The sequence below is a fragment of the Lutjanus erythropterus genome, chromosome 17 (assembly GCF_056507025.1).
Source record: "Lutjanus erythropterus isolate fLutEry1 chromosome 17, fLutEry1.hap2, whole genome shotgun sequence".
Taxonomy (NCBI): domain Eukaryota; kingdom Metazoa; phylum Chordata; class Actinopteri; order Lutjaniformes; family Lutjanidae; genus Lutjanus; species Lutjanus erythropterus.
The window spans coordinates 12,406,374-12,422,874 of record NC_139333.1 but is presented as its reverse complement, the minus strand read 5'-3'; the positions used below and the strand labels follow the sequence as shown (position 1 = coordinate 12,422,874).

The window sequence follows — 16,501 nt, the reverse complement described above, 5'->3', positions numbered from 1 at the left end:
CCTGTGTTTATCTCACTAATTGATGTCAAAATGGCTGCTGTGAAAAAGGTATATTGCACTTTTGTTCGTTAGGGCATTTGCACTGCTTTAAACATGCGTTATAAGCTATCCTTGTGGGACTCTGTTGTTGAGCTTTTGTTAATTAATTTTAATTTGCTTTGCTCACATATTGCACATACATTTAACGTTTTAATTAAGGGTATAATCTGCAACATTTTCCTAAAGAAAACAATGAGTAGACCCCCTTGCAATCATCACTTATGATGCATTAAGTGTGTGGTGGTGGCTGTATCTACAAAGACCCTACCCTCTGCCTAATTTCTTTCATTTTCGTCCTGTGCTCTGGACATTTCACCAAACCAAAACATGGATATTTGATATCCTGATGCAATGAGGAACAGCTTGGACAAATCCTACTGACTCTACCTTTAATTAAATAACCACAAACTAAGAAGGACGTTGAAAACATAGGCCCTTTTGGTAGTATTCCAGCTAAGTATACACATTATATAACAATGGGTAATTTATTTTTATTATTTCCATAATCAAATTATAGCTGACCAGTATCAGCTATAATAATATCTGAATTGATTTGAATTGAATTGAGTATGTCAAAGCAGAATTCTTACGTAAAATGCTCTGTAAAGCAAAAGTATGTATATATGTAAGTTTTTGTTGTTGTTTTTTTTAAAATATACGTACTAACATCACTTACATCAGTCCTTGCATCCCATTAGTTGATTCCTTGGCCTCTTTGCAAATAATTGACCCTGCCACATTTAGTCGGCTGTGTGCATGACACTTAATGGGAACTACCCCTGGATCACTCCAGAGCCCACTAACAGATTAATTAGATCTTTGAGACACCAGAGGACTTTCTTGTCTGGTCTGTTGTGTGATGCAGTGTCCCTAAGTCCAGACATATGTATTAACAAAGTGACTGGGTAAGTTTTACTGAGAGACCTGGAACTGAGCATTATACACAGTGTAAACAGCATGAACAGGGTTAATAATGCCATTGTTCTTTTCTGTACATTTTAAATTCTTTTATTGTGAAGGTAACCAGATGACGGCCTCCACTCGTAGGACGGTGTTGTCACTGTACATGCGGGTGTTTCGCATTGCCCGAACGTGGCAGGCACAGAGTGGGGTTACAAGTGACACAGAGACTGAGAGGAAATACATACTTCAGGAGGCCCGCACTCTGTTCAGACAGAACCAGCAGGTGTGGACAACAACACACAGCTCACTAGAAATTCTTTAAAAAGCAAGTAGGTTTATAGCAGTTTGTATGACTAATATTTTCTTCTGTGTGCTTCCTCTCAGCTCACAGATCAAGAATCAATAAAGAAGTGTATAGAGGAATGTGAAGCAAGGATAGAAATAGGTAAGGATGGAGAGATGCCACGGGTTTCCTTACATAAGTCTTGGCTGAAAGGCTCATCCTACTCGGGTGATGACAACACTAACAGTAATAAAACAGTAAGACTGCCTGTCAACCATTGCGATAAAAATGCAGTATTGCTACAGTATTTGTCACTGAGTGACTGAGCAGGTTCAGCTGAAGGTCTTGAGTGTTTCAGTGTGAGTAAGCAGAGGAGTAAACACTGACTTAATGGTTTGAAAAAAAAAGATTTGTTTTTCTGCAGAAAAATCAGCATGATAAAGGTTTATTTTTTCATCAGTAGGCTGAAATAGAAACTGGAAAATGACAGACACAAATAAGATCAGAAAAGTACTATGCTCTTGCATGTTTGATCATTTGTTTTTATATATGAGTGATTAGTTTAGTTGTGGACAAAGAAGCAGTCCTTTCACCTCCCCCTTTTAGATTGTGTTAATTTGTTAAGCAATGAGAAGAAGAGAGAGAGAGTTTTGTCTGTGAATCTTGACAGTTATTACTGAGCAGAATTTCATACTTTTGTTAAACGCTCTTGTTAACCCATGTTTGATGTGTTAGTGGACTAAACTTCACTGCATCCAACTGGTTACAATTATTTATATGTTGTCCTTTCATGGTCAAAAGCAAAGAATAAAGGCAGCTTCTTCTCTAACTGATTATGCTACATGGGCATATGCTATTGTCTCATATTGATCGTTTGTCCCTGAATTGAATCAAATGTAAATAGTATCGTGGCATAGTTTGTGATGTCAGCAAATACTGTATTATTGTCCAAAGAATTAATAAAATATCAAATCATGATTTACACCCCTAGTAATTTGGCCACAGGTATACTTTTAGAAAAGCCTGCACTCTGCCTGAGTATATCAGGCAAATCAAATTTAGATCAAATTTTAAATAAAAACAACCCAGAAATCATTCATATACTGAGAGAATCCGATTCTTGGTGAAGGATTATGCAGGACAGAAAGCTTAGTGGCTTTGGAAGACTGATCTTTCGGAGCAACTGATTTTGTTCTTTTAACAAAATGTCAATAGCCATCACTGACACTAGAATTTTTTTTCCTTTAGGTCTACATTACAGGAACCCATATCCAAGGGCTGTAAGTAGTAACCATATTTTTCTGTCTGTGAGTTACTGTGTTGGTGACAAATTTTATTTAGTTATTTTGTTCTCTGAATATCCCCACAGACGTATCTCCCACCAATGGGACTGGCAACTCAGAAAGGCAGGAAGCTGCGAGCACAGCAGCGCCTGAGGAAGCAGGCCAAGCCAATTTACTTACAGTCACAAGACGAGACCTGATGCTCGATATCCTCGCTCCTCGCCAAGAGTTTGAGTTACCAGGGACAGGAAACTAGAGTGCAGTCACAAGCTGATCTCATGGTTGTTGCAAGACACTCAGTGATGCAAGAACACCCGTCATTCAGGGAAAAAAGCCACTTTTCATTGTCATGTCTTTACTGGGAACTGCATGAACATGAGTTCTTTGGTAGCTGGAGAGTGTTAGTTTGTGCTCAGCTCAGGACACCTGTCATTGTGGATTAATCTGTAATATAAGATCAATTAATATTTTTTATTTATTTTTCTGTGTAAAAAAGTTAAACTTCACAAAGACTTTGTATGTAAAATACAACCATATAGTGATGAAAGTTGATGTTTAAATTGTGTCAAACTACAAACACGTTATTAACTGCTGAAACAAATAAAGCTGTCTTAAAGTAAAGTCATGTTTTAGTCATACATTTGTGATTTTCTCTTATTTTCAGCATACACCTTTTTAGGAACTACCTTCAAATACTGGCCCCATTCTTCAGTTTTTCCCATGTAAGTAGCCTGTTTACTCATGTGGAAAATATGTAATTCATTCCAGAAATGTTGGCAACTCCACAGAGGAAGTTGTGAAACAAGTTGTTTTTGACTCGACTAATGTTCTGGGCCATTGTAGTGAATTCATGATGTTCTTCCTATTTAGTTCTGAGTAACTGAGGAGGAAAGAGTGGCTAGCCAGGGAGCTAAAAGACGCACAGTGCGAGGGCCTTTCACAGTACAGTATGACAAAAATGTTTGTTAGTTCAATGTGTTTGTGCTGTATATATCTCTGAACACATTCATATCTAACCCTTACTGTTTGTTTATGTCTCAGTACCTGTATGTTGTTCAATGGAAAAGTTATTCTCGTCTAACGAGGCAGATTTTACAAAGGGCTCTCCAGGAAATAGGTATCAAATCGGGGTGAAAACAAATGGGAAAATGTGTAAACTTTGTGAAAAGAGTCAGAAGAAACAAACTAAAAGGTGAGTGATTAAAAACAAAGTTAAGTTGGTGATGCATATGTGATTTAAAGTGTAATGAAATGCACAATTTCTACTTACCCGTCTATTCACCTGTATGATTTTAAAGGGGGAAATTCTTTAGACTGAATCTAAATATCCTATTTTTGGATTGACATATTAAAACGAATGATATGTTGAATTTGCACTGCACAGACTAAAACTGAAAATGAGGAAAGACTTCAAAAAGTATTTTCTAAACTTTTATTAGTGCCAGTAAGAAGCAGATTGTCTTTCCTTGCACTCAGTCCGACAGACCTAATCAACAGGCCCTTTCTTGTGCATAATTTAATTTTCTGAAATTTGAAGACATTTCTAGTTATTTTGGATGGTTATTTAAAGAACTGTAGTACTCTTTGTGCTTTAAATGAACTCAAAATACTGTTGTACTATCCCAGCATTTGGTCGGCTTTGACGTTTCTTTTGTCTTTTTCTCTGTTTCTCCATAAGTATGACGCCCGCGTAGTGAAAGAGGATTTAGGTCTGGACTTAACTTTCACTTCTACTTCCAGAAGAGAGGAAGAAACTTTTCTCCCTTGATTCATTCAAGTATTGAAAATAGTGACGCTGATGTGCAGATTGGAGCAAAGATTCATTTTCAGTCTGTGCTACTACAGACTGTTGACCTTTTACTCATACAATTCAAATGCACAAACGTGTTTAATCATTAATAGACCTTTTTCACAGCAGCCATATTGACATGAGAGGGTCGTGTAAACACAGGTGTTACCAATGATACTAATTAGTTAAGTGTAGCAGAGCCTTTCCAGTGAGCCAACATGCACAATAGCAGCACCCTGAATGAAAAAGAACCTTTATTGATATCATTGTTAACACCTGTTTATCCTGTCATTTCATTTTAATATGGCTGCTGTGAAAAAGGTCTATTTAATGGGTTAATTGTTCTATCTCCTTTTAACTACAAGTGCAACCAGCCCTTATCCTCGAGTATGATCGTCTAGCTGTCCAGTTAGTGAGGCCTTAGTTTTTCTCTGTATGTAATCTACTTTTAGTTTTTCAAGTTTTAATTTATGTATCATTTTACAAGACAGGGTTGTATAATGAGTTGGTAGATAATAAATCACAACAATAAAACTGTTTTTTATTACTTTATTCCAGTACTTTAGTTTTTTACTTGTTATATTAATGTATTACTTCTGTATCTTTTTGGTGGACTTGTTGCTCTCCAAAGTTAAAATGCTAATTCAGTGAACTGTTAACATCCAGACTGCATGTACAACGAATGCTGATGCAAATGTGCTCCTGTTCTAAAACACACTAATATAAATTAATATTCCGAGAGAACCAAACCTTTTTCACGGCGGCCATATTGGTATGAAACAGCAGATTAACACAGGTGTTACTGATGATACTAATTAAGTCCTGTTTGTGTAGCAGAGCCTCTCCAGTGAGCCAACATGCCCGTTAGCAGCACCCTGACCTGAATGGAACAAAACCGTAATTAGTACCATTCATAACACCTGTTTTATCATACATATTTTAGGCCAATACCAATAATGGTATAAACACATTACTTAAAAAAATATTTTTGATCACGGTTGCTTAAATTTGCTGATTAAAGAATTATGGCCAAGAAATGTACTAATTTAAATTTCAAAACGCTATATGCTATATTATAGTGACAATGTTTCTAAATTATCACAGGCAAATTTTTAGCATTTCTGCTACTGTATTGTCATGTCTTGTTACTTAAAGGCCTACATATATATATATTGATACCAGTGGGTGATCCGTTAATATCTTCCTGTAACACTGGCCATGGGATACATGAGCCAATCTCTACTGCTCAGTAATTTGGTTTTCACGTTTCATATAGTTTAGGATTAGAAAAAACAATGTTCCTTCCACTCTGAACAAAGTTAATTTAAATTAGAAACAAATAATATTATCGCAATTTATTAACATGAGTAAGCAAAAAATACATCACATACATGCATTTATGTATGTAAATACACTAACATTGAATTTGTTCCCTAAATTAGTCATTTAGTCAGTCATTCAGTAAAAGAGCATTCATTTAAAAAAAATGAATGACAGGCTTCCACTTTAATAATGTGGTTCATTTCAGCGAGTTGGCCAGAGCCCAGACGTACTTGAAAAGCCCTCTGTAGCTGCTGTATTCTGTGGGGACTAAAGTATATTTCATGTTCTGCTCCACTTTCCAGCAGAGAGTGGAAAATCAAAAATGTGGATCAGCAAACATGACTTGTGTTAATCTCAGAGGGGCACAGATTTACAGTTCAGTGTTGTTGATACAGTGCTGTATATCGCCACCGAGCTCACAATGTAGACTTTATCAGATCAGTCTCATTTCACACTCCGGACCTTGATGGAGTCACCTTGACAGGCGCAGTCCCCTCGCTTCCAGGATTTTCTGAGGTCATTTTCTGTGTCCTCCAGCACCACACTGGCCTGCATGCAGCCACATGATGGAACCCAGTGGACACACGCTGCATGTTGTACTGGGTGACGTCAGTCCGGTGGCTGACACACCAGACTCCAGCCTCAGGCGTCTGTGGTGTCGTGTCTTCAGAAATGAAGGTCTCAGTTTAAACATGGAACTAACATGTCCTATATAGAGGGTAGCATGTCCTCACACTGCTGGGTACAGATCCTACACGGCGCTACAGGACCTGATGAGTGACGCACACAGAAAATAAGGTTTGTAAAGGAATACCAGAGGGAGACTGTAAAGTAATCTCCTGAATGACAAGGGGTCAGACAAGGAGACACAGCGGGAAGACGAGCTTGCAGCAACATCAGGACAAGCTAAACTAGGCTGTCCACAAAAATTAGACCTATAGATACAATGATTAATGCAAATATTTTTTCAAGTTGGATTGACCCAAACATCTTGGACTCGGACTCGGAAATTTGATGATTTTTGACTTGACATGATAAAATCGAAAAAGATTTGCGACTCAATTTGGACTTTAACACCAATGACTCGTGACTTCACCTGGACTTGAGCCCTTTGACATGAAAATACTTGATTCGTTCTCCCAAAGTTATTTTAAAAAGTGTGTCAATTCATTTCTCTTCGTTTCCTGAATCAATTAATGTTAATGCTATTCATTCTCTGCAAGTCGACACTTCATTCCCCCGATCCATTTAGTTTGACCCAAAGCTGTAGGAGAGAACCATGAAAAGGTAACGCTACATTACTGAGCTGCAGTTGAAAAAAAAATTATACCTATACCTAAAATTATTGCTAGGGTCAATTTGGTAATTCTTGAATATTGATAAGGGCACGTCTCTACCATTCCTATTCAATTCTGTGCCCTTGGTGATGGTCAGCAAAAAACAGATGGAGACACAACAACTTTTAACTTTGCTCAACATTTGAAGTTGCATAAAAAAAAGTAAATCAAGGCTCTGCTGTTAAAACAACATCACATTTGAGTTCTTTATGATTTATTTAGGACATGAAACTCAAGGTTTAGGACTCAGTACTTGCTGCCTTGATTTGAAATTGAGTGCAAAGATTTGAGACTTATTTGTGACTTGAAAAACAATTGTTTGGTTTCACCGATAGTAATGAGCTTCAGAAAAGAAAAACATTTTATTACTTAAAATAATGCTGGAAAACTCAAGAAAGGGTGCACTGAGAAGAATCTCCCCCTCACAGTGAAGTGTACTCTAACTGAGAGCTGGCAAATAAAGCTTTAAGAAAATGTTGAATCTTTCTACTCTTCAGCCACCAGGGGTCACACCTCACAAAGTATTGAAGCCTCACATAGTTCAGCAAGTACACCCCTCAGAACCATGACCCAACGTTACCAGTGTGAGTGGATCACGGTCTCAAATACGACACAAACCTATTGCCTCCTGATCAGAAGGCAAAAGAAGCAGTTAATGAACCACAAATGCGACTGTTAACGTAACTAAAATAGGTCATCTGAGTCCTGTGTTTGGTTCTCTGAGGGCCGCCTCACCGCGCTAGACAGAAATAATTGTCTGATGCGCAGTAAATACACCTTGTGTTGAAGTGTGGGGTTGTTGCTGCTCTCCTTGCTCTCCTCCTGGAGACTACATTACCTCAGTGATAAATGACTGTCCTCACTATAATTGACCACTGATGGGAGAGCAGCAGCAGCAGCAGCAGCAGCACAGCAGCAGCCTGTTTTAACATTAATGCCATGTAGTGACTCACTCTATGCATTCATTTATAGCATTCCTGTTCAACAATGACTGTTCTTTTTTTTCAGAGTCATTCTTTCTGAGATCATATTTCATTCATTTAAACAGCTCAGTGCTGGTCTGCAACTTATGACTGAACAGATTATGATGCATATGGTACGTCTTTCTGTAATGTATGAGCAAGGAACAATGCTCACCTGCACATCTCTTTATATACAGACAAACAAAAGCTCTCATTTGAGAACCCTTTATAAATACTGTATCTGTAGTTGACTTACTTCTGTAAATAAGTGAACACACAAACCTTGACCATAATCCAACAGGAGATCTGGATTGGCATGTTGCTGCAGACAATATGCTGTAAGCAGGTGTTAGATGTCATATGTCACTACACCTGCGATGTGCCATTAATCCTCTAAGCTTCGGCATGTTAGTTTTGTCATTGTGCCACTTGGGATAACAGGGTGTCATGTAGGATAACTGTGCCACTCAAAATCTGCCACCTTATACACTCTTAAAGAATAGAGTTATTAAGTAAAATGGCAAGTTGTGAGCAGGTTACTTACAGAGTGGGTGGCAGGGAGGATCTATTCAAGGAAGTATGTGCTCAATCTCTTGCTCAGGTGCTTAATATATAGTCTTATTACATGAGCATAATTTGGACCAGGTATGTGATGTTGATGCTACATAGACTTCCTAGGGTGTTGTGTTTTTGTGTTTTGTGTTGATTGTCCAGCTAGATTTGAATTTTATTGCTGGGACACTGACTTTTCTTGTTTTGTTTTCCTTCAATTGTTAGAACAGAAAAAGACTGTACAAACCCTGAAAGGTGACATGTCATTCATGTGATTGTAATAACGTAACTGTCATTTTTGTAAATGTCATCATTGTAAATGTCTGAACAAAAATATCAGTTAAGAAAACAGCATTGCCATTGTGAGCATGAGGCTGTTTACAGTGAGCTCAAGGTACAGCCTCACAGAGCTCCTATTGTGACTGTAGACTTGTGTTGTTAATATATGTAATCAAATTTTTCAAAGAAAATTTCTAGCAGGGATGCACAACAATTTATATATATAAAAAAGAAAATGTATATTATTACTCTGACAATTAAAACATATAATAAAATATCTGCTATATTAACATCTGATTACACAGAATGTCAAAAAATGTAGTTTGAATTTTTAGGCAAAATGCTCCATGAAAGCGTATTAAGTTTTTAAATGAACACTGAAGAGTGAGAACTGTTCTTTGCTTTTGTTGTAATAATGATTTCAGTTAGATTTGGCTCAGTCAGAGTTATGAAATATTAAATTATTCATCTTTACTCATATCTTTGCCTTTCTTACCCTCAGATGTGCATAAAGTATAGGTTATATAAACTTTTTAAATACAAAGATGTGAAAGTATCAGTTATCTAATCAGTATTGGCCATGAGAAACAGGTAACCCATATATTGTGCATTCTCTACTCCCTCGTCCTTTTGTAAGCGTCTTACTCTATGAAAGAAAGGGCGCCACAGTAACAAGTATGTGCAGAAATCTGTTACTTTCCACACACACTGTCACCGTCCTCTGTGGCAAGACGTGAAAGGAAGATTTCACTCCAGCAAAGATGGTGTCGTGGTTGTCAAACATAGTGTGGAAGCCTGCTGTTTATCTGAATGTGAAATGCGCCAGCTTGTGAACTGTGATCCAATTGCTTTTGCTATTGATTTTGACACATGAAAATAGGAAATATGACACACACTTCAATAACAGCGCGCTGCTGACTCTGTTTTGAACAGACTGAATTAAACACAGCAACAGTGTGTGAAGAGTGTCTCCCACCGTGGTAAACGTTGTCCGTTTGTGGTTTGTTAAGCAACATATGTTTTAAGATGTCTTAGGAAACGTATGTGCACAAATGCACAAATGACACACAAAAAAACCCTCAAACTAACCTCCTACAGATCTGCTCTTGTTTTGGACATATTTATCTCTGTTTCCTGATATTGTAACTGCCATGCTGTGGCTGAAATCCTTCCTGAGGACATTCAACCTCATGGCATCTGTATAAGTCTTTTCGATGGAATCACAGACAGTAGAAGAAGAGGAGGATGGAGTTTCTGGGTCTGAGAAATGAAGCCAGTGCAGACGTGCCTTAAACCTGCACTTTCTCTAAAGACCAGTGACAAAAAGAAATACGATTGTATGGAGACTTATGAGAACATGGCCCTACTTCTCATTTGATGTTTTATGTTATTGACAGTTTCCTAATGAGTTTATGGTCTTGATCAATAGTTTCAAGTCTTCTTCAATACAGCATGATGTTAATTTTGTCAATTATGGTCCCGCTTAGAGTAAAACAGACAATATGGTGGAGCTACCATATCAATCTCTGTGAGTCTGTCCACTTCAACACACAGGGTTTACAAAACTCAGATCAAACTGTCAAACTAGACAAATATGGATCAAGACTATGTTACTACATTGCCTATTTCTCATCCAAATTGTTTTCACAAACATAGTTTAGTGCATTGTTTAGCTGTTATACAAGAAAGATTGTAGCTTGGCAGGCTGACATTAATTTTTCCTAAACTGGACAGAACCAAATACTGCCAAAGTTGCATTACCCACCTGCTCCATGCTCTCATTGGTCCTGTGCATGTCTGCTTACAAAAAAACAAGACTGTGACCTCTGTAATGCCAGACTCAAGGTTTTAATATGGTCCATAAACCAATGGGTGATATCAGCATGGCTTCAACCACTGATTATTCTCATGTCTATGGATGGAATAAAATGCTGCAACTTTTATTCTATATGTTGTTCAAATAGTTTCAGATTATATTCACAGTCAAGAGGAGGAGTAGTTCACTCCCTGAACTGTATATACAGTTCAATCTCCTGTATTTGTTGTGTTCTTTACTGCTGCTATGCACTATTTTCCCCACAGGGATCATTAAAGTTTCATTTTATCTCACAAATAAACTTTAAGTAGACATACTGTTTGTTTGCTTGTCTCAGGCATTATTCATGCTGGTGAGAAGTTTCCTCTCAGGGGCATTTCCTCTCATTTCCCAGGGCAAAAAGTTACAAATCAATAACCTTTCTCATAAAGGGCTTGAAAAATGCATCTTTAAAGTTTGTTGGAAACTTTGGGATTTTTATCTGTAACCTTATTGCATATGTCTTTAGCTTTATTATTTTATTTAGAGTACCAGAGTAGCATGCTTATTTACAGGAAGAGTTGTTTTCTAACCCTAAAACCAATGTCTCAGCTCCACAAAAAGGGGAGAAAAAGTGCAGTTTTGAGATGCTGATGTTGTTTTTAAAAAAATGTAAAATAGACCAACATTTTCTAATTCAGGCATCTTTAAATGTATTCTCTCTTTATGCTGTAAAAATGTCTCTTATGTAAGCTCTTTCACATTTGCATTATAACCAGACAGAGTTAAGTTTTGTACAAATGTGAGTTCAAAAGTAAGACTTTGTACAACATTTGGATAAACTCTGTAAGTGGTAATTTGTTAATTTCCCTGTCAAATAAACTTTCAAAATAAAAGTCTCAAAGCGGACGTGTGACCCATTTTTGCTGTGATGTCACGTACTAAAAACTGGATCATGGAAAAAAGTGGTTCTATTAAAGGTTGTCTGGTGTAAATATAGATATTTAGAGATTCACCTGAGAGCAGTGTCATTATGAAAATGATAAATAAGCCTCAGTACAAGAAGAATACAACAGCTCCAGAAAGAGGAGAGTGATCCATCATACAGCCCCTTTAAGCCCTTCACTCGCTGTGCATTATTTAGGGGTTTCAGAGAGACCCTGGGGGAAATATGGTGGAAGAAACAGTGGGAGAAGGGAAAAAAGGAAAAGAATAGGGTAAAGAATAATGCAGGAGTTCGACATCTAATGTTGTACTTACGGAGATAAGAGATAAGGTAATTAGATGCTAGTAAATGGGGAAATCCATCTCCTCACCTTACCCGGTCAACTTGCCTTAATGCTTTGATGCGGATCACATTATTGTCCGTCCTGACAACAGTTGTACCATCATTAAATAAATATGAAGCTTGTTTCCACTTTATAATGCAGTCAAAACACGCAAGATAAGGCAAAGTACAGTGCTACTGTAATGGCATGTCATCTCTAATGAGGAATAAAAGAAAAAGTCTACTGACCATAATATATTATAATAATTAAAGCTATTCATCTCCATTCTTTTCTATCCTGGTCAGCGCTGGAATGTAATTAAGTACATTTACTCAAGTACAGTACTTAAGTACAACTTTGAGGTACTTGCATGTTACTTTTCATGCCATTTTCTACTAGATGGGTACAGAGGGTACTTTTTACTACGCTACGTGTCTGACAGTTTTAGTTACTAGTTACTAAGATTTATTTTTCACAAAAAATAACAAATAACAAATATAAGTACAGCTGAAATGATCAGTCGATTAATCGATTGGTTGATGACAGAGAATGTGGCAACTGTTTGCTAGGATTTGCTACTTGTTCTGACAATTTTAATTTATTTCAAATAATTTTGTGTTTTGGGCTCTTGCATTGTGACTCTGGGCTCTAGGTCATGATTTTGGCATTTCTCACCATTTTCTAAATTTTTGCAAACCAAACAATCAATTAATCAATGGCGAAAATGATTAGCAGATTAATCCATAATGAAAATAGGGCAGATGCTATTTGCACCTGTGCTGGAATATCCAGTGTGGTGATTTGCACCCAGAGTGGAATAACCAATGTGGCTATAATGATTTTTCCCTAAACCTAACCAAGAAGTTTTGTTTCCTAAACAGAAACAAACTATAACTTTATTAAAATAATAAGTTTAACATTAATAATAAGTCGATATTCACGCAAATGGTCTTGTTCACTTATGTAGATCATATAGAGGCATCATTAATGAATAGAAACTGTTTCATAACCAGTTAAAAACTCCTTGTAGTAGCTTTAAGTAACATTTTTATTAGGGCTGTGTATGCAAGGCTGCAACAAAATGGCGATAGGATACATATCATGATACGCAGGTTACAGGTTACGGGATTCAATATATTGCAATATACTATGATACTGTAAGCATGGTGATAAATAACTATTTTTGTAAAAGCTAATTTTAGGAAAACTGTCATAGTCTAAAGAACCCAACTCCATGGGCATAAACTCTGAGTTTAAAAAGTTTACTGTTTATGCAGTCAGAACGATGAAGATAAATAATAGCACTGATATCTAACTATCTACTTCACTGCCATGATATCAGGTACACATGTATCACAATATCAGGATACAATGGTTTGAGAATTGACACAGTATCAAGCAACACATGCGTATCAATATTTATATACAGCCTCATTTTCAATGCAGGTCCTTTACTTGTATTTTACAATGTGGTATTTATACTTTTACTTCAATGAAGGATCTGAACACTTCCTCCCCCAGTGTATTTTGTATAGTGAATCACTTTCAACAATGCCATAGCCATAATGTTTCAGCAGCTGCAGATACGATCTTTCATGCTCTCTAACGTAAAAAAAAAAAAAAAGCACAATTGCAGCTCTTCGTTGCACATTTGATTTAAATAATTAGTTACTTCCTGATTAGATTGGTGCTCCAGTGATTCAATTATGAGCAATCATCCTCATCAGACTCATGGTATATATTAATTTCAATGACAATCAAGCATTTTCTAAAGCCTCTAAGATTTGAACACATCTCTGTGGGCTTCTCCTGTGATTGAAGAATTTCTATTAAATCTTTTTGTGTCTTAACTCTGCACAGACGAAACACTCATCTTAAATACACCACATGTAACAATAGCAACTGTTTAAGTGTTTAATAATTGGTTGTTTGAGTGACCTTGGAAGTGAGCAGTTATGTGCTTTAAGTATTAGGAGCAAAATTTAGTTAAAGCATTGAAGTAAAAGTACTGATTTGGTCCTTCTGACTGATAAATTATTATATATGTCAGATTATTAATACTTAAGCATTAATGTGTGACAGCAACACTAAACGTTTTAGGTGCTGGAGGTGGAGTGAGTTCAAATTACTTTACATGCAGTTTAATATACAGAGTCACCCAATAAATCTGAAGGGTTGTGAGATGATTGATGGGAGAAGAATGAAGAAGCAAAAACAGACAGTGTTCAGTAACTTTTTCCTGTACATTTCTCTTAATTTTAAAAGAAGAAAAAGAAATATCATATTTTGTGTGCCTCAGACTTTTTGGACTCATCTTGATGCAAATGTTTTCGCAGGAAACAATATTTGTAAAGGGGTGATGATCACTGAGAAATGGCACAACAACAAAACACGTGAGACAAAGATTAGATATTTTTGTTTTAAGTGTTATATTTGGACACAACACAATAAAGGCAATAAAAGGATGAGATGCTCTTTCATGACTCAGCGCTTAATTGCCCTTTCGTGTTGCCTCAGACATTTGTCTCATCTCCAGCTCCCCTGCTCACTCCCGTCCCACTCACTCTTTGTCTTTCTCTTGGCTTTTGTTTGGACTATACGTTTCACATTGTCTCAGCTCACAGAGTAGCTACTCTGAGATTGGAGGAGGAGGACGGCTGATGCGCGCGTGGGTTGACTCGAGTAGTGTGGTGAGTATTGCTGAAGCATGCCTGCAGTATGGAGAGCGCAGACGAGTGCTGATGCATGCTTGGTTAGACTCTGTCCACTGGGACGCTACGCGGAAAGTGTGTGTGAAGTGTGTGCAAGTAGGCAAGAGTCAAAGTGAGGTCAGGGGCGATGAGGCAATGATTAACTAATGATAAATAAGACATCAAACTTATTTTGTAGAAGTATGGTAACACAACAAGGCTACACTCATTGACATTAGTTAATTTAGTATTACACATTAACTAACAGTTAATTAATTGTTAACTCATTTGTCTAATCATTTACTAATGGTATTCATATACATTATTTAATCGTTTATAAAGATGCGAGTAACATTAGTTAATACAGTAATTAACAAGTAATTAAACAATAATAAGCATTATTTAACTATTAAAAATGTGTCCTTTTAACATTAAGATCTCAATTAAGGTACTGAGCAAATAATATCCCTTGAAAGGTACGAGTTCCCCAGAAAGCCTCATCTAAAAAATTTAGGGGCAGCTTTAAAATATTGTAATTTTTGTTTGTCTCATTTTTTGGGGGGATTATAAATATATATTTTACTGTACATTTAGGAGCCTAAAAGCACTTGCAGCATGCATGTTTATTTGCTCATGACAGCTTCATATAATTTTTGTCTAACGAGCATAATGCTGTCTATCTCTGCTGTGGTCATGCATACATGGTGGTGCAGTGATCGCACATTATACAGACTACGTCGTCTTATGGTTATCAAGTATAAACATCCACTGTTCACTGGCATCTTTATTGTTTCTCAGTTGAGAGCGATTAAAAAACAGCAAATAATTTCTCTGTTTCTTTGCTGGACAAATATTTTCTGTATGAACTGAAATGGATTCATAGTGAATTTTTGCATGTGGGAGGACACATTCCTATAAGCATGTGGATTTGCACAGTGCCCCTCACAACCCGAAAAACAGGGCCCCTCTGAAAGCCACGGTGTAATTAAAACACTGCATGTCAGCATCTTTACCAACAATGTACCAATATGAGTTAGTTCCTTAGTTAACATGATAATCCTGTTAACAAGACACATTTGTTAAGACTTATTACTGTATTAATTAACTGTTAGTTAATGCTTATTACTGTATCAACTATAGCATCTTTATGAATTACTAAACAACGTATAAATGAATACCTTAATTAACATGAATACCATTAATAAATGATTACTAGGCACATAAATTAACTGTAAGAGGTCATGCTTATTACTGCTGAATAAGGTGATGCAGCACCGTGTTATTACTTTGAAATGTAGTCAGTTACTGATTAACAATTACATGGCCAGTTTTGCAATTTGTAATGTAAACCATTGGATTTAAAAAAAAATGCAGTCTAAACTTCAAAATCAATATTATATTAAAAAACAAGACTCAGCCATGAAAATTTGAGTTCATTCTTGTTCTTTTTAAACATGTCAAAACATTGTCAGTGTAAATAAAATGCATGTTTGCAAACCTTTTTGTTGTTGTGTTTTTGTGGAGCACTTGTCTAAGAAATGCTGTTTGTCAGACATGGTTTTCATGAGTTAATAGAGCACTGGTTGTTAGGGCTGCAGCTAACAATTATTTTCAATACTGATTAATCTGTCAATAATTTTCTCACTGAATCAATTAGTGTGGTCCATAAAATGCCAGAAAATGGTGACAAATGTTCATCAAAGCACGAGATAATGTCCTCAAATATCTTGTTTTGTCCACAACTTAAAGCTATTTGGTTTACTGTCACAGAGGACAAAAGAAACCAGAAAATATTCACATTTCAAAAAGTTAAACCAGAGAATTTGGATATTTCTTCTTTAATGAGTCAGTTATCAAAATGAATTTAACAGTCAATAACTGACTGTTTAATCAGCTGGTCATTGCAGCTCCACTGGTTATCATGAAACAATGTAACCATAATCTAATTTCACATTTTTCAAATGTAATCTGGGCTGATTATAGTTACTCGTTTTTTGT

General features: G+C 36.5%; 1 protein-coding gene across 1 annotated transcript; it reads left to right on the top strand.

The window, feature by feature from the left end:
• Positions 1–1,066: 1,066 nt before the first annotated feature.
• Positions 1,067–3,146, top strand: lyrm1 (LYR motif containing 1). Its single transcript, XM_084741655.1, has 4 exons — positions 1,067–1,225; positions 1,327–1,387; positions 2,474–2,505; positions 2,595–3,146. The coding sequence occupies exons 1-4, from the start codon at positions 1,067–1,069 to the stop codon at positions 2,706–2,708; spliced, it is 366 nt and encodes a 121-aa protein (XP_084597781.1). The 3' UTR covers positions 2,709–3,146.
• Positions 3,147–16,501: the final 13,355 nt, after the last annotated feature.

Coding starts and splice junctions, on each gene's coding strand:
- lyrm1 (XM_084741655.1), top strand. CDS start 1,067: ATGACGGCCTCCACTCGTAGGACGGTGTTGTCACTGTACATGCGGGTG. Junction 1,388..2,473: donor TGAAGCAAGGATAGAAATAG/GTAAGGATGGAG, acceptor TTTTTCCTTTAG/GTCTACATTACAGGAACCCA. Junction 2,506..2,594: donor GGAACCCATATCCAAGGGCT/GTAAGTAGTAAC, acceptor ATATCCCCACAG/ACGTATCTCCCACCAATGGG.